Source organism: Cyprinodon variegatus, unplaced genomic scaffold, assembly GCF_000732505.1.
Source record: "Cyprinodon variegatus isolate N-32 unplaced genomic scaffold, C_variegatus-1.0 Scaffold146, whole genome shotgun sequence".
NCBI classification, from domain to species: domain Eukaryota; kingdom Metazoa; phylum Chordata; class Actinopteri; order Cyprinodontiformes; family Cyprinodontidae; genus Cyprinodon; species Cyprinodon variegatus.
The window spans coordinates 446,516-468,785 of NW_015150599.1; the positions used below are offsets into that span (position 1 = coordinate 446,516).

At 40.9% G+C, this 22,270-nt stretch overlaps 1 protein-coding gene across 2 annotated transcripts in view; it reads left to right on the forward strand.

Annotated features, from left to right (window-relative positions):
* The window catches only part of trrap (transformation/transcription domain-associated protein), a 69,398-nt gene that overhangs the window by 33,644 nt on the left and 13,484 nt on the right, over nt 1-22,270 (forward strand). For both annotated transcript variants that reach the window (XM_015377079.1, XM_015377080.1), the window contains 19 exons: nt 1,329-1,542; nt 1,883-2,011; nt 2,372-2,521; nt 4,208-4,407; nt 4,628-4,749; nt 5,962-6,175; nt 6,278-6,457; nt 6,563-6,709; nt 6,947-7,066; nt 9,167-9,454; nt 9,523-9,660; nt 10,032-10,144; nt 10,683-10,818; nt 13,183-13,374; nt 14,721-14,916; nt 15,534-15,649; nt 18,170-18,316; nt 18,901-19,001; nt 20,933-21,134. In XM_015377079.1, the coding sequence (XP_015232565.1) occupies nt 1,329-1,542; nt 1,883-2,011; nt 2,372-2,521; nt 4,208-4,407; nt 4,628-4,749; nt 5,962-6,175; nt 6,278-6,457; nt 6,563-6,709; nt 6,947-7,066; nt 9,167-9,454; nt 9,523-9,660; nt 10,032-10,144; nt 10,683-10,818; nt 13,183-13,374; nt 14,721-14,916; nt 15,534-15,649; nt 18,170-18,316; nt 18,901-19,001; nt 20,933-21,134 (3,105 nt within the window). The remainder of the gene's footprint in view (nt 1-1,328; nt 1,543-1,882; nt 2,012-2,371; nt 2,522-4,207; nt 4,408-4,627; nt 4,750-5,961; nt 6,176-6,277; nt 6,458-6,562; nt 6,710-6,946; nt 7,067-9,166; nt 9,455-9,522; nt 9,661-10,031; nt 10,145-10,682; nt 10,819-13,182; nt 13,375-14,720; nt 14,917-15,533; nt 15,650-18,169; nt 18,317-18,900; nt 19,002-20,932; nt 21,135-22,270) is intronic.

Consider the following 22,270-nt stretch of genomic DNA (forward strand, 5'->3'; position numbering starts at 1 on the left):
GATTAATCGAAAAAATAATCGTCCGATTCATCGATTTTTAAAATAATCGTTAGTTGCAGCCCTAATTTCAACAACAGTTTGTTTCATGATTATAAGGTTTGTTCGTTTTTGCTCATTTATATTCATCCCCCATTACTCTAATTCCCCAAAATAAAGCAAAGTGGAGCCAGTTTATTAAAATTAAATCCTTCAGATTTATAATAGAAGTTGCAAAATTTTTTCTGAAGCACTACATTGTATTTTTACTCAAGTAGAAATAAAAAGAATGCCTTTAAAGAAATTAAAAAGAAAAAAGAGGCAAAAAGACATGATCATAACAACTGATTTAATATTTAACAAGGTGATGCAAAATTGAACAAAATATTAGGTGATTTGTAAATTATAATGATTCAAATAATAATATAATAAATAAGCCTATAAAATACAGTAATAACACAAAAAAAATAAGATGGAATGAATTATCTTCAAAATGCATTTTTGAGTTATAAAACTTGAAACAATCAGTAGTTGCAGTATGTAGAAAAGGTTAAATTACAGAATACTGTTTACTGTATTTTCACTCAACCTCTGAATTTTACAGCAGACTCAGAAAATAGAAAATATAATTTATCCAAACACTACAAAAAGAAAATAAGTCTGTGTCTCAATGATGCATTTTTGTTTAAAACAAGCTTCGTTTGTTGTTTTAATTTTGTGAAGCTACTGACAATGGGTGGAGTAGCCAGGAATGTAACCCACGTAAGAGCAGTGATAATTTATCAGAATTTTATTCAAGTACACAGTCATAAAACTACTCCTAAAAGTACTTTTTTTTTCAAAAATGTATACAAGTAAATGGACTAGTAAGACTTAGATTTAGAAACTGAAATAAATAACATCTCAATATTAAGTGCAGTAGTGTTAAGATGTTTCAGTGTAAGAAAAAAAACAAAGTGTGCACAACAATTAACGTTAGTGGTGCAGAAAATGATGGTGCAAAATAGGGGCCATAAAGCTCAGTTACTCTTCACCTCTGCTCAGATTTCCTTAATTGTCAGTTAACCCCACCATAAAGCCAGCATGGCCATAAGGAATCATGGTAGTGGCGGCATCATGCTGCAGGAAGTGATTATGTTTCACTTTGTGTTGGTTTATTAGATAGAATTTGATTAACATGTAATTTAGCTCTTAACAAAATGTAAAAAAAAAACAACAATTTTCAAAACGCTGTCAAAGCTCGTCAACCTCGATGTATTTGATTTCTTGTTTAATTGCTGGATTTGAATTGTCTTTAATTGAGCTTGTGTCCTTTGAGCTCATTGGTTCTGTGTTTCTCTCCTGTTCCTCAGGAGCAGCCAGCCCAGGCTAACATCTCCAACATCTGCACCGGGCTGGAGATTCTCTGCTTCCTGTTGACTGTCCTGCAGTCCTCGGCCATCCTGGCCCACTTCAAGCCCCTTCAGAAGGGCATCGCTGCCTGCATGTCCTGTGGAAACACCAAAATCCTGCGGGCCGTCCACTCGCTGCTTTCTCGCCTCATGAGCATCTTTCCTACAGAACCAAGTGAGTTCTGAGTACTTTGTCCACACAGATCTGTGTGGATCCTTAGTGCAGATGTGGTGACGGTGCGCTCTGATTGGCCGGATAGAGTTATAGTATTACTGAAGTCTTTGCAGCATGAGTTGATCTTCTGTTCAAAGTAAATTCTAGTCCTCCAAATCCATCAACTCCTCTGTAGTCCTGTCCAGGTAGCTGCTTGATGATGATGTAATCTGGCTAAAACAAGATATAAAGTCTGAGAAACGGCCCCACCTCCTCTGCTCACAGAACTTTGTTTCTGGTTTTTCTTGCACTAATGTTTTAAATTCTGTTCTGATTTTAATTTCTGTATTTTTCCCCTCAGGCACATCTAATGTGGCTTCCAAATACGAGGAGCTGGATGCGCTCTACGCCGCTGTTGGCAAAGTCATCTACGAAGGACTGACCAACTATGAGAAGGCCACCAGCAACACTAACCCTACACATCTGTTCGGTAAGAGTCGCTCTCCGGTTTCTCCTGTTGATTCAGGCCAACATCAGTACTGGACATAAAACTGTCCTTTAAAAAATAAAACTGATGTAATAAAATAGAGAGAATAGGCAGAATGTGACATGGCTATGGTCTGCTGGGCAGAGGTTGGGGTTCATAGCAGGAATCCAACATGTCATGGTTACCGTTAAATGAAAGATGTTTGAGAAAAGGGTTTGATTTGTTTGCTTTAAAAATATTCAGTTGTTGGGGGGGTTAGGTAAGAAGCAGAGAGGAACGGTGTTCTACGCATCTGGGTGAAACTGCTAAGAATAGAACAGAAAAGCCATCCTGCTGCCTCCTTCATCCGTCTCGGTCTTACAGGAACTCTGATGATCCTGAAGTCGGCCTGCAGCTACAACGCCAGCTATATTGACCGCCTCATCTCGGTCTTCATGCGCTCGCTCCAGAAGATGGTTCGGGAGCACCTGAGCCCCCAGCAGGCTAACCCAGCAGTCACTGAAACCAGCACTGGTACGACCTTTACATTTATGACTAAGACTCTGGAAATATTCTTGTGCTTAGATTTTAACTGACTGCATCATAAGCAGGTGGGGTCTCCAGTTCTAGGAGGTTTTAAACCATTTAGTGAAAATCAAAGAACAGCTTGATTAATAATGAGGTCTTTTAACTTGTGCTCCATCTTTTATATGAAACTTATGAAGAAATTGGTTTTCTCAGGGGGTTCTTTATATCTTTCACTGCCATCACTTTAGTTTCAGCCTCATTTGAGCATCATTGACGTTCAAGGTAAAAACAGACTCTTTAGATTTACCAGATTGTAACTGGTAGCCATTTCCTGCTCGGTTTGTCTGTGAGCCGAACTGCAGCACATAATTCCTGGTGTTCCTCACATGGGAGGTAATGGCTGTTAGATACGATCAGGGCTTTAAATGGTTCCCTAATGACTATATCGGGAAACACAGACATTAACCCTCCACCATCAGGAGTTACAGTGGCTGAGACCAAAGGCTATCAGAGCAGCGAGGCCATCTCCTCTCGACGGTCTTCGGGTTTCAGTAATTCAATAAGCAGAACTCCAGTAGATCCATTCCGCTGCTTTCAAAGCCTCTGGGCTGCTGCTGTTGCATGTTAAAGCTCAGCATGTGTTTTCCATGGAGGATGCTGCAGATATCTGGTCTAAGAAAAAAGCCCCTCTGAGCACCACAGGATCTTATTCACTCTTAGCATTTGGTCCTCCTGATTCTGTTGCTCTGAAAAGGCAGCGGGATATGTATGTAAATCAGCCTAACGACATAGAGAGGAGCTGCACTGCACCTTCAGTCCAGTATGTGGCGCTATTAAACTTAACGACTCATAAGCTCATCTTTGTTTTAGGAGCAGAACCTCTGCTAAGCTGCATGAATATTCAACACACTGCTTTTCTTGGAAATGGATAAAATAAATCAATAATGTAAAGAGAAACTATGGCAACACATCATCATGAGGCTCGTTGTTGGTGAAGAGATCAAGTCTTAAGGAGCTAACTCCTTCTGAAACTGTCCTTAAAGTCATATTTAATCATCTTTAAAATAAGAAAAAATTTATTTGGATCCCCCCCCCTTTTTCTTTTGAGGTTACACCAGATAATTTTATTGTGTGTTGGCGCATTCATGGATGTAGCATTGGCAACATCAGCATTTTACCATCGTTTCCAGCTTGCTTACACAATAGGTAGGAGTTCCACATGTTGCAAAACTTACTGCAGGTGAGTCCCTGGATGTTGGGATTGTCACGCATGATGAAAGCAAGTCAGGCTAATGTTGGCACCCTTCCACTAACAGTATTGATCACAAAAACATCTCTCTAAAGAGCCAACATGAGAAAAAACAAAATTTTTTACTGAATCCCAGAACCAACACCAGTTTTAAAATTAAAGTTTGCTTTTTGAGTTATGACTCCTTTAAGATCATAATAAAAGTACTTTTTGTTAGATATTAACCTTAAAAAAATTTTTATAAATCACCTTCTTCAGTTACTGCTGCAGCTGTTGGTTCAATGCATTAAATGATTTCCTGCTGCAGACGTCCCAGATCCAGAAGCCCAGGAAAGGAAATCTGTAGGGAATAGCAATAACCTCACCATCCTGCTACGTCTGAGTATGAATCCTGCTGCATCCAGACGATATTTCAGTCACCAAAGTTGTTTCTGTCCTAACAGTGACGAGCGAGTTGGTAATGCTGAGTCTTGACCTGGTGAAAACCCGATTGTCTGTCATGAGCATGGAGATGAGGAAGAACTTCATTCAGGTCATCCTGGCGTCTCTGATCGAGAAATCCCCTGACCCCAAAATCCTTCGTGCCGTGGTCAAGATCGTTGAGGAGTGGGTGAAGAACAACTCTCCTATGGCCGCCAACCAGGTCAGAATCTTTAATAGTTTTTTTTTTTTTAGACCATTAGACATGCAGGTTTCCTTAAAACCTCTGAAAGGAACCAGAAGTTAGGATGTAAGCTAAAATAAATAAATCAGAAGACTTTTCAGATTTTTCTTTGGTGGCTCCCTGTCGTCTTCTTCTTTGATTATTTTCCTGCCTTGTTCTGTTAATCTTCCATTGGGATTATTAATCCGTTTCCTCTCAGATGCCGAACCTGCGTGAGAAGTCCATCCTGCTGGTGAAGATGATGACCTACATAGAGAAACGTTTCCCCGATGAACTTGAGTTAAATGCTCAGTTCCTGGACCTCGTTAATTATGTCTACAGGTAATTACCGCCATTTATCACGGAGCCAAATGGCCGAGGCGCCCACGGCAGGCTGCCTTTGCTTCGCTTTTGACACGACTGCTGAAGGTCAAGAGGTTGGAGAGTTTTCTTTCCATCAGCAGGACGGTCAGGAAACCGTTAACTTGTTAAGAAGTATTCTGTAGATTAAAGAGTTTTTATCTCTGAGTATAAACGACAAAGAACATATAATACTTTGATTTTCTCACATTAAAGGCAAATTATAAAACAAACCTGACCTGCATGTCCAGCTGCAGCTCTTTTTGTCTCCACCAGCTTTCAACATCTACAGAGATTAATTTTGGGCCCATTCTTCTTTGTATAACAGCTCAAACTCTGTTAATCAATGGAAAACATTTTAGAACATCAATGGAAAACAAGGCAGGTATCTGTTCAAATGTAACCTAAAAGAAAAAGGGATGACACTGGTTATGTCTGAACGCATGGGGAATAGATTCCCTCTGGGAACCTAACTTAGCACCACACTGGTGACAAATGAGGCGCATTTATTCAGAATCCAGTGGCGTTTAATCACGTTGGCCCTACCACGGATTGAATCTAAAGTGACCCAAATCCGTTTTTTTCCCCATATGTGACCCGTATCTGATCTTTTCATGGATGTCTGAACAACACAGATCCTTTTTTTTTTTTTTTATGTGACCCAGGTCACTTGGCTTTGTGGTCCTGAATCCGTTACAAATCGGATCCTTTCAAATGCGACTTGTGTCTGAAAGGCCAGGTCGCATTGATCCCACCTGATTCCCATTAATACTCAGGTCAATATTCTGCGTCTTGCTACGCAGAAGCGGGAAGAAAAACAACAACCATGGCGGATGATGTTGCGAAGAGCATTCTTTTTTTTTTTTAACCATCTTGAAAAGATTGAGTTTTTAAGGTTGGGTAAGATCTCTATTTGCGCTCCAGCTCTACCATCCATGTTCACTTGAACTAATCAAAAGGGACATTTTTTGTTTTTCTCCAAGGTTATTCATTTAAAAAAAGAAATGTTTTTATGAAACAATTATTCATACAGAAAAACAAGGCTGTGCTTTAGGTCAGGCTAACCCTTTATAAGAGGACAGTATTGGTTTAAGACCAGAAGGATGCTGCTCGGCTGCCTTTTTTATAATTTCTACCTTTGATTTTAGCTTACAATTAGCCTCACTGAAATGATTGTTTGTAATCTCCATTCAGAGATGAGAGCCTTTCAGGAAGTGACATCACGTCCAAGCTGGAGCCAGCCTTCCTATCAGGGCTTCGCTGCCCCCAGCCGGTGATCAGGGCCAAGTTCTTTGAGGTGTTCGATGCGTCCATGAAGCGCCGTGTCTATGAGAGGCTGCTCTATATCTGCTGTTCTCAGAACTGGGAGGCCATGGGCAGCCACTTCTGGATCAAACAGTGCATAGAGGTAGGTGGCGCGGCTGCAGACGACTTTCACCTCGCCTGAGTGGTTGTTTGAACAATCTAACGTTCTAGTTGGAGTCAATCATCTCCGTCATGTGTTTGATAGCTGCTGCTGGCTGTTTGTGAACGAAACACCATCATCGGAACCAGCTGCCAGGGGTCCATGCTGCCGTCCATCACCAACGTCATCAACTTGGCCGACAGCCACGACCGCGCAGCCTTTGCCATGGCAACGCATGTCAAGCAGGAGCCTCGTGAACGGGAGAACAGCGAGACTAAAGAGGAGGTGACTCTTATTGACTGTTGTCTCAATATTAAGAGACGTTCAAGCCGGTGAGCCATGGTGTCTGTGAACATCAGCACTTCTGTTCAACCCCTGATCTCTTCGTAGGAGGTGGAGATCGACATTGAGCTGGCCCCCGGTGACCAGACAGCCATTCCCAAGACCAAGGAGCAGGCGGAAAGAGACGCAGGCAACCAGCTCCACATGCTGACCAACCGACATGACAAGTTCCTGGACTCATTACGGGAGGTCAAGGTAGGCCTAGATCCTTCTCTGCTGGCTGGGTTTATTGAGCTCAGCTAGACTGAACGGTTAATCATGTGACTTCAGGAAACGCATCAGAGAGTAAGGCTGTCATTCATGTGGTGATTCACTACTTTTTTCCTGGAGGCAGCTTCACCATGAATGTTCTTCACTTTTCTAGACCTCACTGAGTCTCACAGCTTTGCTTGGTGTAGATGTTAATATTTCTGTTGGTTCTGTTCGTTTCAGACTGGAGCTCTTCTCAATGCCCTCGTGCAGCTCTGTCACATCTCCACTCCGCTGGCTGAAAGGAGCTGGGTGCAGCTTTTCCCTCGCCTCTGGAAGATCCTCTCTGACCGGCAGCAGCATGTGAGTCCAACTTCCGACTACATGTCTTATTACAGCAGAGAAACATTGTGAATATTGAACCAAAGGAATAGGAGCTTGTGACTTTTATGTAGAATCTGTGATTCTGGTCTTGTTATGTTTCTGCTCTCCTACTTTTTTCTGCCAGTTTAGCGTCTCACCTCAAAATTTCATTTAAATCCTGAAACAAAAAGGGCATCTAGCTTAATTCCAATGTTCATTGAGAAGGCTTAAACATTTCCACTCTTTGTCATATTGCACCAAGTGATTCTGAAGTGTAACAAAAATGACACGCTTAGATTTATCTTCTAAAGATGCAAGGCTAAAGAGCAGTTCCTTAGAACTGCTGGTAGGCAACGGGAAAACAGAATGGGGCCAAAAACTGAGCCTTGAGGGTTTGCATATCGGAGGGGTTCAGAGTGGGTTCAGGCTCCACCTAGAGATGCATTGATCTGATATTAATATATGTATCATTTTTGATATTAAAGAAAAATCTAGAATGGTATTGGTGAAAACAGACCTGATCTAGGATGTCTAGTTGGCGCCATCATTGTCCAACTACTTCCAGTTTTCTTTGTCTTTTTTGAAGGCAGACAGACCCATTTATGTCAAATACATGAAATTTGATCCAAGTGAAAAACCACCCCATCAAATTGTAAATCCATCCGCTTTTGTTTTTTTTCAAAATTGCAGTATTTCCACTCAGCAAATGTATTTTCATAATTACAATTCGACAGTTAATTGAAACAGCTAATGACCCTCCTAAATAGAGAAGAAAACAAGAGCTCTGGTATTGGAAAGGTATCCGGATTCACAAATATCTAAATTTAAATATAAGAAAAATAATGAAGGTTTAAAAAATGTGGTAACTCTGGAGGAGCTGCGGAGTTCAGCTCAGGTGGGCAGAAAAACAATCAGTGGTTCTCTCCAGAAATCTGACCTGTAGATGTTTCAGGAAGGAGTCTGGTCTATTATTTCTCCCATATGTTAGTAGGAAATACAAATTTGAAACATGGTGGGGTCAGGATCTTGCTGATCAAAGTCAATAAGAAGATGGAAGGCGCTCCATCCATCTAGGAGAAAACCTGCAGATATTTGGCTGGAGGTTCACCTTCCAACAACCCTGATCGTCCAGCCAGAGATGCAGTGGAGGGGTTAGATCAGATCATATTCTCTATAATCGAAGTCCAGACCTTCAAACAGATATTCCCTGCTGCTCCCCCTTCCGTTTCACTCTGGTCCATCAGCTAACATCCAATGAGATTTCATCTCCCCTGTTTCCTGTACGCCATCAGCAGCCAGCTTTTGTTCAAACATCTCCTAAAAACTGCAGTTCTGATCAGAGCTGATTAAATTCAGGCTACATGATACAGGGAAGCTGTGATGAGCTGTCTTTTTGAACTTGTTCACACCTTGATTTTAAGTGATTAGACCCTTGAACAGCTGACAGGTGCATCCTTTAGGAGGATACCTGTGCTCTCCAGCTCTGACATGTGTGACAGGTCGCGTGTTTGTCCCATGAGCACTGATGTCGGCTGCAGCTCTGCGTGCTGCAGCGACGGTTGAACCATGGATTCGATCGTTGCAGGAGAACGCCACAAAGCTTCTGCTTGTTAGGAGGACTTTTGATATGTTCACCATCAGTCTGATTAGAAAGGCCATTAAGGCACGAATTACTCCCTGCTGCCACTGAGGCGGTGTAAATGATATTCATTAAAGATACATCAGTGAGTGTCAGTCATGGTTCTCTGAGAGCTGACTGTGGGATCAGGCTCAGAATCTACTCTACTTTGATAAATGCTGATTTAGGGATAAATCTCAACAAAAAATCACATAAGTATTTCATAAATTATATTTCATATCCACAAAATAACGGTTAGTTTGTCTAGATGGAAAGAAAAGCTTCACTCCCTTAATCCTTCCTCCCTTCTGGGCTTTTTCGTGTGTTTTTTTTGCTTGCTTTTCTGCTTTCTTACTGGAAAAACTGCATCATGTTGCATCCTGAACGTGCAACAAAATGCCTTCATCAATATTCCCCGTTCTTATACTGCTGCTAAAGTAAAAAGGAGGTGTGTTATTCGAGGGTCTGTCTCTCCTTCCCAGGCTTTGTCTGGTGAAATGAGCCCTTTCCTGTGCAGCGGCAGCCACCAGGCCCAGAGGGACTGCCAGCCCAGCGCCCTGAACTGCTTTGTTGAAGCTACGTCGCAGTGTGTGCCTCCCATCCCCATCCGGCCCTGTGTGCTGAAGTACCTGGGCAAAACCCACAACCTGTGGCTGCGCTCCACCCTCATGCTGGAGCAGCAAGCCTTTGAAAAGGGCCTGAGTTTGCACAGCAAACCCAAGCAGAGCGCAGAGTTTTACGAGCAGGAGAGCATCACTCCACCTCAGCAGGTAACATTCACTGCTTTGACCGCCTGTTGGAGATTTTTCTTCTGTTCTCATCTCTACTCTGCTTGCAGGAGATTCTGGACTCTCTAGCAGAGCTCTACTCTTTGCTCCAGGAAGAGGACATGTGGGCTGGCTTATGGCAGAAGAGATGCAAGTTTCCTGAGACAGCCACAGCCATCGCCTATGAGCAGCACGGCTTCTTTGAGCAGGTGAGGAAAACGGATCCAGAAACCTTTTCTAAATACATCCAGAGTTGTTTGTAAAGCTTTAACCTGCTGATGCCAGAGGTTAGGTGTTCTCAGAGCTTTAATTTAAAGCCTTTTTATTTAAGCCTCTCTGTGAGCTAAGCTCATTTCTGCTTGGTTATGGTGGAAATCATGGTTGAGGTTTTAAACCTGCATCTGATTGACGATGAGCTACGACGGCTAGCATCGCATACATCCCCATGAAAACAGAGCAGGTTAAAGCAGGCTAAACTCTTCCTGCTGCTCTGCTGCCTTTCTCAGCTTTTAGTTACAACCAGAATGTGTTGATTTCTGTGAAATGATCTTATGTTTCTGAGGGGTTTCCTTTTGTTCAGGCTCAGGAGAGCTATGAGAAGGCCATGGAGAAGGCTAGGAAAGAGCATGAAAGGAGCAACGTTTCTCCAGCCATTTTCCCTGAGTACCAGCTGTGGGAGGACCACTGGATACGGTAGGAACCCTCCACCAGGAACAGCAGTTCACACGTCCGCTTGTTCTTTAACAGTTCAGATCATCTCAGCTGCTGTTTTTGATCTTTACAGTAGAGTAAAAGTGAAACTACGACTATTCTGCTTGTCGATAAATTTCTAGATTCTTTTTTTTTTTTGAGTAATTGATTAATAATGGGAGGGAAAAAGGTTCCTAAAAGAATATTTTACACTGAATTTAAACCAAGTAAAGCTAAAAAAAAAATTCACCCTTTGAGGACTTTATAATAAAGCATATTAATGTATGAAAAAAGTTTTCATCCTTAATGCAAAATTTTTGGTACAGTAACAGCTTTGAGATGGTTTCTTTTTCTGCTAAAGGCATGTTTTAGTGTCTTTACTTAAGTTAGCGATTTATCTATTACTAAATATTTGAATATTATATCTACAATCATTTAATCAGATTGTTTCAAACCTACAGTAAAAATGTCAGTTAATACCAAAGTGACTTGATAACTAGAAGCTGTGTAGATTTAATGTGTCGTTGGTGTTTCTCCACAGCTGTTCCAAAGAGCTAAACCAGTGGGAGTCCTTGACTGAATACGGTCAATCTAAAGGCCACTCAAACCCATATTTAGGGCTTGAATGTGCGTGGAGGGTCTCTAACTGGAGTGCAATGAAGGAGGCTTTGGTGCAGGTGAGGAGATGATCAGATGCATGTTTGAATAATTAGCTGACACCTCTGGAAGGGGGTTAGACAGCAGCACTGAGTGAGCCACTGGCTTTTATTGCAGCTCTAGTTTCTGGTGATGTGTATTAAAGCCTGAGTCTGTATTAATGGAACAGACAGTAACCTGATATCGGGGCTCTTCAACCCCATCATAACCTGACACCTCCTGGGGGAAGAAAACGGAGGATGGGGGTGTTAATGTGGCAGCCCCATGTTTCCAGGACAAAGTGTGGAGGCGTTGGAGTCTCTGATAGGAGCGACTATAACAAATACTCCTGTTTTCCTCTTCCAAGGAGACTTTGAACCAATCCATCCAGCTGCTCTGGCCTCAGCTGACATCTAATTAAAGCGTTCGGACGGCAGCATCAGCCCCACTAAACCTGCCTATTCAGTCGTCTCCTTATTGTTTATCTCTAGCTTTTCTTGTATTTTTTTCCCTGATTTTACAACTTTCCCTTCGGCCTCCATCTCTTTGTCCCAGGCACAGAGCTCAGACTGTACCAGCTGATATTTATGACAGCTGTGTGCATGAATAATTACCCCAGCATCTGCTGCAGGGTGATTTGTTTTTTACGGCAGAGGAGAGGAGCACAGCCCGCCCAGCGCTCAGAGGCGAGGTCCAAATGTCCCCCGCTTTCAATTAGAGCTGGCCGTTGATAAGGGCGGTCTTGTCTCCGGGATATTCATCACGCCTCACCCCTGGTACCTGCGCTGTGACGGATCACTGTAATTTTCTCCTGGAAAACACACACCTGTGCTTTCTGTCTGTACAATCGCAGCTTTCTCTGATTCATAAAGGCCAAATGGCATCGACCAGGCGAGAAGTGGAAGAAAAGCTCATCGGTCGGCTTTAAGTATTTACAATCAAAACCTGGAAAGCGTTGCATAAATTTATCTTGAGAACCACCTCTCTGCTAAAACATTGAGGTTTTTTGTAGTAAAATGGTGAAAAGCTGGAATCCAAACCTAAATAATTTCCTTTAGCACTGAATTTACAATGATTTAATGTCTGAATGATGCGTACACAGGTGGGCATTTATAGTATTGTTTATCGTTATCATGATAACTTTCTAGTCAGTATCACAATTTTGATTTGTCTAAATTATCATAATTAGTGATGAGAAAAAAAACTCAAAAAATTGGTGAATTTGGATTTAGATTTCTAATATTTACATCCCATTAAGGGATTGGTAAATTCAATGAATATGATTGAATGCGGTTACTACAGATGTTTAGGAAGAAGCCTATTTAATTAGTTTTTTTGTGTGTTTTTTTTGTGATTGTTGTGCTCTAAATACTGTGATCCTTTCTTCAGAGGTACAGTTACATAAAAACAACTTCAATGAATGACTGAAGGTGGTTATTATCGTCACTTTCATTGTTATTACTGAAGTACTACAAAATGTTGTGATAAAATTTTTAGGCTGCGTCGTTCAGCTCTATTCTATTGATTTATCAAATTGGCTTTAACTTTTTCCTGCCTTGTGTTTTTATTGAAAGCCGTTTCATTCAAATTTAATTACATCACTAAAAATATGTTATTGATGAATATAAATAATTCTATGTCAAAAATATATAACTTTGTTTTTATTTAGGATGTATTAGTTACTTCCACATTTATTTACTAATGGAGTTTTTTTTTTTTTTTACACTTTTATTTTGTAAACCTAATTTACATTATGTTACTGAGATTTTTTTGCCCTGTTTGTCATTTTAAGCTTATTTAAATGAGGGCGAGGTTTTATCGGTATGCCGGATCGCTTCCAAACAGACTGTTAGCAGCTTCTGTTTTCAGATATTGTAAATAAACAGAATAGATAAGAAACATCAGACGCATTCTGCAAAAGGCTGCCTAAAAATTGGTATCGATTCTTTCCTTCTGTGGTTTATTATTTTATAACCTAGTTCCTGTTTTCCTCTGAATCACTGACCTCTGACCTGCCCCGCCCCACTGATAACACCCTCCTTTCCATAGAAGCACATGAAGTAAGAAAAATCTTAAAATGAAAAACAGATTTAAAAAATAAGTCACTCAAATATGTAAACTAGCTTTACAGAAAGAGCAAATGAAACTCCATTATGAAATAAATAAGGTAATAAATTAATCTTGAAGTAAATTAATACATTTCGAAATAAATAATATAAACTTTTTTTTTTATATATTTATTTAGTTTTACTTCATGGTGACATTCATAGAATAATAAGAGTAATTTATCAATAGCAGCATTTATTTATTAATACATTTGTTTATATGTTTAATTGTGAATGAAATGGCTCCGTATGTGTTGAGCTGTTGTGTTTTTTATATTTGGCAACGGTTTGATCTTGCAGGTGGAGCTGAGCTGTCCGAAGGAGATGGCCTGGAAGGTGAACATGCACCGCGGCTACCTGGCCATCTGCAACCCAGAGGAGCAGCAGCTCAACTACATAGAGAGACTGGTGGAGATGGCTTCCAGCCTGGCCATCCGCGAGTGGAGACGGCTGCCGCACATCGTCTCCCACGTTCACACGCCGCTGCTGCAGGTCAGCCCTTCCTCTGATGATGCGTCTCAGGAGTGGAGTCGTGGTGTGTGGTGAGGAGAGCTGAAGGAGATCCGTACCAGAGATCATCCACAGCCGAGACACCGACACCCGCCTTCATCTTCCTCCAACTGCATTTAGCTATAGAGAAAAGACGATGGATGAAGGCTTTTTAATTCCACTGAAGGAGATTAGAACAGACAGAGCTGGTCTGTGGTGGTGAGGAGAGGAAATAAAAGGATAGTTTGGAGTTTCTGTAATTACTTCTCTGCCATCAGATAGCGTTTGATTAAATACCTGCAGCAGAATTACATTTACATGATGAATGGGACGCTCTGACTGAAGGTGGGCCATCAGCTGATATGAACACATAATTGGGGAAAAATATCAGCTTAATTTATTTTGTTTGGGGAGATTTAATTTCAGTCCAGGTAGGATGATTCACCCCATTTAGTTTAGAAAAACGGATCTGAATACTGGGACTGTGCAGAGGCTGCACATATATTCTGCTCTTTGAATCAAGTCATCTTCCAATGCAATGAATGGATGGATTATCACCCTCACTATCGATTGCAGGGCTCGGCGCTAATATTGACAGATGAGGAGTTCTGATGGGATGATTGATTAGATGTTCGCTCAGCTGCTTTGGGCCAATCAATGGACTCTTCTTTTCAGGGAATGAGACCGAAGCTCCTCACTTATCATTTTCTCATCTCCCCGCTGCAGTTTAGAGCTCATATAAAGGTGGGAGGAGAGAATTTGTTGGAGTTGCATCCAAAATGATGTGGGTCGCACAAAACCAGCGCTGCATTGAGTCTGCAGCTTAAACTTAGCCTCCTTCTCTGTTTGATAAGCATCCAGCAAACAGATCCTCCTGGAATGTTTCACTCGTTTAGTTCTTGGTTACAAATTAATACGTAATTGGGCTAAAAGGAAGGTACTGATGACGGATTACCATAGCGACAGCTTTTCTGGACGGTTACGCTTGTTGCTTCTTTGACACCTCTTAATTAATAAGCATGGCTTGATGTTTATTAGGTGGAAGGTTTGATTCCCTCATGTTTATGAAGTCATACCCCTCTATTTCTTGATTCATTATTTTTTTCTGTTGAGCCTAAAATCTTTTATAACATTTGAAGTTCCCTCTGGAATAGAATAGGCATCTTCTTTGTCCCTAAATGGGGAAATTCAGGTGCACCTGCAGCAATTCTCAAATAAAAGAAAGGATAATAAAACCTGAAAAACTTCAGTGTTTTACATTAATGTTTGCATAATGAAAGGCATCATATTTTTATTTAAGGTCACTGTAAAGTGAATGGTTTTAAATCCTGATCTGCATTCACCTCCAGGCGGCTCAGCAGATCATCGAGCTGCAGGAAGCTGCTCAGATTAACGCAGGACTTCAGCCCACCAACCTGGGCCGCAACACCAGCCTCCACGACATGAAGACGGTGGTGAAAACCTGGAGGAATCGCCTGCCCATCGTTTCCGACGACCTCTCCCACTGGAGCAGCATATTTATGTGGCGCCAGCACCACTACCAAGGTAAGACAGGCTGCCGTTTCCTCTTTCACACCACGCCGGCAGATATAGCCGCGTCTTTTTCGGAGCTCTGTACGTGTGCTGAAAGATGCCAGGTTAATGTAGACGCCCCCCTCAGACGGCTGCTTGGTTTGGTGAGCTGCAGAATGAAGGGGGTCTTCTCTAAAGGCCACGGTGTGAAGAACCGCCTCAGGGTGTCTGTGCATTTCTAAATGTCAGCTCGCTAAGGCTCACAGGACATCACACACACACACACACACACCTTTATCATGCTCCACGCTCTGCCCTCTCCAGCAGTGACTTTGAAACCATTCAGAGAGGCAGCCACTGCAAAATGTGATGTCTCAAGCAACTTGAGCTCCACCTCGCTCTGAGGGCTAAAATAATGATGGTGTTGTTGGCAGCAGTGTGCCAATAAAATCCCCCTCATTTATACACCACAGCCTTCAAACCTGAGGTGAAGTAGACTCTGTTGATGAAATTCATCACCATGGTTCATTTGCTCCCCAATACGTTTGCTGCTGGAAGATCTTCTCTCCCTTCGTCACCTGTGAGAGCTGCAAAGAGAAAAAAAAAAAAAAACGCCCCGTCCTGATCACCATTCTGTCCTTTCTCTGCAGCTATAGTGACGGCGTACGGGACCAACACACAAAATGACCCTAACAACAACGCCATGCTGGGAGTTCACGCCTCTGCTTCGGCCATCATCCAGTATGGAAAAATCGCTCGTAAACAGGTACTGGTTTCTGCTCCATTCATACGTTAATCATCAACGAGGTGTTTATAACTAAAAGTTTGAAGCAGTTAATATCTTCTCCTCAAACTGCATGTCCAATAAATCCAGATTATCCAAACCCAGAGGCTGAACTGAATCCAAGAAACACCAATGTTGTGTTTTTAAACGCGTCCTTTTATTAACATTCAACCAGTTCTCAGCTTTGCTTTAAACAGTTAATAACTTCCTTTTTACAATAAAGTCAAACTTATTTAGGCAGAAAATGAAGAGAGTCCTGCTTGAAACAAAAACTTTTGTTTTTGTTATTTGATATTTTTTATCACTTGTTTCTCATGGGAAGATAATTTATGCTGCACCACCTCCAGCCTTTTGGAAAATATCAACTGCTGGGAGTTTTTTTTTATTTTGCAGTTACACCTCTGAGATTTGTCCCAGTTCTTTTCCTGAAGTGATAAAATACCACTCTTAAAACTAAGACTTTATGCTTTAAACAACACGTATAAACCAGGACTGAAAAATGTGGCAGGGTTTCTACAGGATCCTAAAGGCTGTAAATTGAATGAACTCAAATGAAGGCAGTATAAGGTAACAAAGAGCTTTTGACAAGGTTGTACATTTTTGTTACCTCCTCAATATATTCAGAATTTTTCATTGATCGCGACTTTTTGTTTCAAGTTCATTTATCTAGAAATCTGTATTACATATATAGTTATAAACAGCAGGACCTGAGTTGATGTTAATAGACTCGACTGGTTCTGCTGTGCACTATGCAGGTGTTAGAATCGCCTAATATGTTGAAACTACAGTCATTTTGTGCCTCACTGTAGAGCAATGCAAGTTTTAACAACTTTATAAGTTGAAATGAAATGATTTTAGGAAACCAACGGACTTAAAATAAGTTTATTAACAGACTAATTTGATTAAAAAAAATCCAAGTGTCCAACTCAAATGTTTTTGTTAAAGTTCCATAGGTAATAATGTTTTAATGTTTGGGTTTATGCTGTAAGTTGAACCTAAGAACAGTACGATTCCTACTTTCAAATTTTGTTTTTATATCTAGCAATTAAAGATATTGGCATAGAGCCTATTGGAAAAATTGGAACATTTTCCTTTTTTGGAATTATGTTTTCATTCAAGCTTTAGTATACAATAGTTTTATTACACTATTACTATGTGCTAACATTCTGTAATCCAATGTATTGCAACTGTTGTTGCAATACATTGGATTACTCCTTCTCTTATCAAAGTCTCAACAAGTTCCTTCTCTTTAAAGTTAAGTTTTTCCTTAAGTTATTTAAGTAATGTTTAATTAATACACAAATAAGTCAGACTAATTATAGAATTAAATGTAAACTAGATAAACGCACTTTGCTCAACGCATTTGAGTTGGCAGATTTTTACAACATGCTGAACATGAAGTATTCAGTTAAACTAATTGCTCTTAACATTTAAGGCCAATTTATGCTTCTGACGCATAGCCTCTGTAACCATCAAATCTGTCTCTGTGGGCAAACACGCCCCCACGCAGAGGTTCTGACACCGTCGTCGCGCACCTCAAAAAAATCCCGACTACTCTTCGGACAGTCGCAAACCCGCGCACACAAAAAGTGGCTGTGATTGGTCCTTGGTATGCCTTTCTGGCTGTCTGTGTGGTCATCCTTCTCAATTCGTTGCCGAGGCGAGCCATTTTTAAAATCTAGGAACAACTACCATGGACAACTACGACAAAAGGTTAATCGATCTTTTTGCCAACTCTATTAACAGAACCTGTTCCTCTTCTATGTCTAGCAACTCTAGATCCATCTCCATGACCGTGATGTAATGCAGACGCGCCATTGTTGTTTTGGAAGATAAACACTCCCGCCGTCAAAGTTCTCATGACCACCCGCCGAAGTTTTGGCGAGTTCTCGAAAAGGCTCCCCCTTGCGCTTTGGTGGGAAACTGCCGTGCGTCCCTAGAAATTTCAGACCAACACTGCAGAAGCATACCAGCAGAACTGGATCGCGAACAGACGCAAGCGACATTTGATGTGTGCGGTTGGAGAAGTATAATCTGCCCTTTAGAGTTGTAGTGCTTGACGACCCAGCATTTAAAGAATGGCTTGATTCAAAGATGGGTTATGAAGACCGATGGAAAACTTTTTGCAAAAATCTGCAGAAAAACTATAGGTTACCATGAACAGTGTTACCTTTTCACACTGAGAAAATATGTGCTAAACTTTGTCACAGACTCTGACATGGCCAAAAGTTTCCCATGTGTGAGGAGGTCTTAGTGAAAACAGGTTTGGTTTTGTATTGGTAGTAAAAATATTTTAGAGTTAGTATCTGTTCATAACAGCTTAATAATAACAGCTTTCAACTGCTGAGTGACCTGCAGATTCATAGAATAGATGGTAGAAGTCGTCAACTAATCTGGATTTAAGATTAACTGCTTCTAACCTCTTAACTCTGGACTGTCCCTCTAAGTTTCTACGTTTGTGGTCTGTGGTTTTGATCGCTTTGTGTCCTGCTGGATCTTTAGGGGTTGGTGAACGTGTCTCTGGACATTCTGAGTCGGATCCACACCATCCCTTCGGTTCCCATTGTGGACTGCTTCCAGAAGATCAGGCAGCAGGTCAAATGTTACCTGCAGTTGGCTGCTGTCATGGGCAAGAATGAATGCATGCAGGTAACTGTCCTACACGTCAAAATGTCCTCCGCTGAAGCAAACAGCAGAGGAAAGAGCGAAAACACACATTTTCTGGTCCTCTGGTCCAAAACTCATCATTCCTCTACTTCATCCTTCAGCTTTTCATGCCAAAGAACATTTCATAAGTCTCTAAGCTGTTGAAGCGTTCATTTTAGTCTTCCTTTCTACATTGTTGTGAGAAAAATAAGAGCCTGAATGGCCTGAAGAGACGGGATGCAGCAGAGAGAGCAGCTCCAGAGGATGTTCTTAAGCCCACAGAGGGCTCTGATTAATAGAAGCTGTTCAGCACACCACAAGTCATTAAAAGTGCCAGTAGACGTTGTTCTCTCTCTTCTGGTTCTCTGCGTTTCTTCGCTCGTTTGTCACAGCAGTACATAGGAGACACCTAATCAGAGACTGGCCGTAATGGAAGTTTAGCTTCCTTACCACCTTCCTTGTTGTTTCTTAATGAACAGTGAGCTGTTTGCTTCTCCTGTCTTATCTAAAGCTGAATAATGGGCTTTCTCTTTGAAACTTTTTTTTCCTCCTGCAGTTTTTGTTTTAAGTTGTTCTGGATTTCACAGGGTTTGGAGGTGATCGAGTCGACCAACCTGAAGTATTTCACCAAGGAGATGACTGCGGAGTTCTACGCACTCAAGGGGATGTTCTTGGCACAGATCAACAAGTACGTCATCCTGCTCTTCTTGTTTTAATTCCCCCCCTAAACTTGACGACCTCTGTCGTCATCTGTGCTGCTATCACTTCAGGCTCAATCTGCAGTTCAGCAGCACTTCCTGTTGCTGCTTAGAGCGCAGCACGCTGACAGAATGTGGTAACAAAACAATAAATCCCAGCAATAAGGACCCCAGCAGGGACAACCTAAAACATTAGTAAAAACTCCTGCTTAGTGTTCTGATCCCAACTTCCTGTTCAGCTTCTGATGAAATTTCCCTCTCTGTTAGATTTCCCTGCAGAAATTAAACCAGGAAACTATAACATGTGTTTCTATCACTTTATATAACAGAAATCCCTCCTACGTCCATGGTTATATTAAACTAAAGAGTTCAGAGGAAGGGTACATTCCTTCAAATCTGTTGATAAGCGTTTATGGAGGGGTTTTTTTTTTGGTCATAAACTGACAATAAGCATGTATAACTCTATAACACTAACCTATAAACATTCCAGGCAGGTAGCCTGTGCATGATGGCTTTAGTGGCCTAGTCAAAGTAACAGGATCTTCTCCCTGATTGCAGGCTTTGCTGTTTAATAAACTGGTTACTCTGCAAAACTCCTCCCCCGCCTGTGCACCCATCATCTTTGACACGACATGGGGGTCCTCAGGGGTGAAAGACAAATTGATGCAGGGTTATTAAATCTAAATGCTGCTCAGTAATTAACTGGAGGCAATTTACTGGAATTTCTGGGATCAGCAGAACTTTCCCTCCACCTCAGTAGGGTTTATTGCAATCATTAAGTTTTCTTCACGCCAGAGAAGAATTAGCAGCAGAGTGGTGGTTAGAGGCTGTGGGTGTGTGTGTGTGTTTAGGGATCATTCAATTAAAAGGGTGTCAGTCTGCTGGGTGCTGCTGCTCCTGTTGAGCCAGGTAGTAGAAAATGTTAATGTCCTCCAACACTGCCAACGAGGCTGAGGAGACCCATTAAGAAACGCTGGAGGTTCTGAATCCCACAGCAATCAGGCTTCCATTTTTTAATCACATGCCAAAATGCCTCCCATAATACTTTACTTTAATTGATTGGTTTTGGGAGACATTCTGGAAATCCTAGAGATGATTTTTATTTTTTATTTTTTTATTTATAACTGGCTGGAATGCTTTTTCTGACTGAAGGGAGTGTTCCAGTTCCTCATGCAGGTTATTTAAAATCCAGGGCCGAGCTGTAGGTGAAGAAGTTTTAGACTGTGGTGTCATGAAATCAGAAGAAGGGGGGAATATACTAGCATCTTGCATCTCTTCAGCTGTTTCTCACACTATTGTTCCTCAATACTTCGGTTTCATAGTAAAATAAATTATTTCAGATTTGAATAAATTCTTCCAAATGCGATAGTTACTGTTTTATTACATATAGTTAATAAAAGGAGGTTGAATGTAGCATCAGCTGTGTTTAGAGAGGCACCCGTCAGACTCATTTCATCACACCCTTATTATGATACTGACTTATTAGTTTCTCTATCTGTATCTTATGATCAAAATACAAATATATATAATCTATTTCTTTTATTTTCCAGGTAAATGATCCAAAAGTTTTGTCAGAAGCAAATCCAGGTTCCAGAGTTGCTTCTCTCTGCGTTGTTCATAAAATCCTTTAGGGATCATTTAGCCTGTTAGAAAACAGCTCTAAACTAAAAATATAGAACTGCACAACATAAGAAAATTTTTTTATTCAGCAATCACTAAAAATAATGTCTTCATCCCAACCGGGATGGAAGAAAAAAAAAATAATTGAAAGTTTAAATAAATACTTTTTCTCCTCTTGCAATTAATGTTATCATGTTCTCCATATTAAGTACCTTCTGCCTTCCTTACATCCAGCTCCTCATCCTCTACTAGTACGCCTTTAAGCTCCGCCCTCTCTGACTCTCCTTTTCTCTTCCTGTAGGTCTGAGGAGGCCAACAAGGCCTTTTCAGCAGCTGTTCAGATGCACGATGTCCTGGTGAAGGCCTGGGCCATGTGGGGGGATTACCTGGAGAACATTTTTGTCAAAGATCGTCAGCTCCACCTGGGTGTTTCTGCCATTACCTGTTACCTGCACGCCTGCCGCCACCAAAACGAGAGCAAGTCTCGAAAGTATCTGGCAAAGGTGAGTCCTAAAAGCTGACTTGTAGCGAGGTTTTCATATTTTAACTTTGAAATCGTCTAAAATCAGGATATTTTGTATTTTTATACCATTAATGTCTGCAAGGTTTGAGGTTTGACTTGGAGCCAAAGTAGAAACTCTGATAAGCAACAAATTGCTGCTTTTGGGGTGAGCTCAGAAACTAGAATATGATTTCCTGCTAAAGGCCGCAGCAGCAACAGAGCACTTCAAGGGGAAAATTCATAGCACCCCCAAAGAAAAATTTAGAAATTTAGAAACTTACTTTATCATCAAAGTTTATCCTTGAACAGGTGTTTTTTTATTTTTTACATTTTCATCTCAAAAAACAGCCCCATTTCAAAATATAATCTTAAATATTATTATTTATATCTTTAGCTTTTATTATTTAACTTTTTTTTATGATTAGAATTTTCCAAATATGATGCCTAACCCGAAATTACTATTTTTAAACATTAAACACAAACAAAATGAATTTAAGAACCCCTCCCTCTTGCCCTTCTTGTTTCTGCCCGTCGTGCTTTCCTGGTTGGAGGGCTTTGAGGAAGCTAGGAGCGACTTTGTGCACTGCTGGTGGATGCTTATATCGGCTACATTCTGAATATTTGACTTTGGCATCACAATTTACAAACCATGTGCCTTTTGTTGTATTTCCTGTCATTTTTAGCATTATTTCATGTGTGATTAGCGGTCCTGTAATTCCAAACTATTTCTATCTCTATCATAAGAAGAAACAAACATGGTGGCACCTGTAGGCAGCGGCCTGATAACAGCGCTTGACTTGAAAACTCTTAATCATGTCACTGACTGCGCATCAGACTGATCACACCAAACCAAAGTTCTGCATATTTGCGCCTTACATTTTTAATGCTCTGACCTTCCATATCAGTGCGTTTTTGGCACCATGTTTTTTTTTCTCCCTTACTGTTGCACTTTAAGAAATGGAAATGTTCTGAAAGCTGGACAAAAGGAAATGTCGTTTTCTATACACTCTTTGTATAGTTGTCTAAGTCATAAGATTCAGATGCAGCATTCTCAACTGTTTTATAACTTGAAAAATATCCCACAGGGATATTTGGTGCAATAATTCCAGTTTTCCATGATATATTTGTCCTAAATCA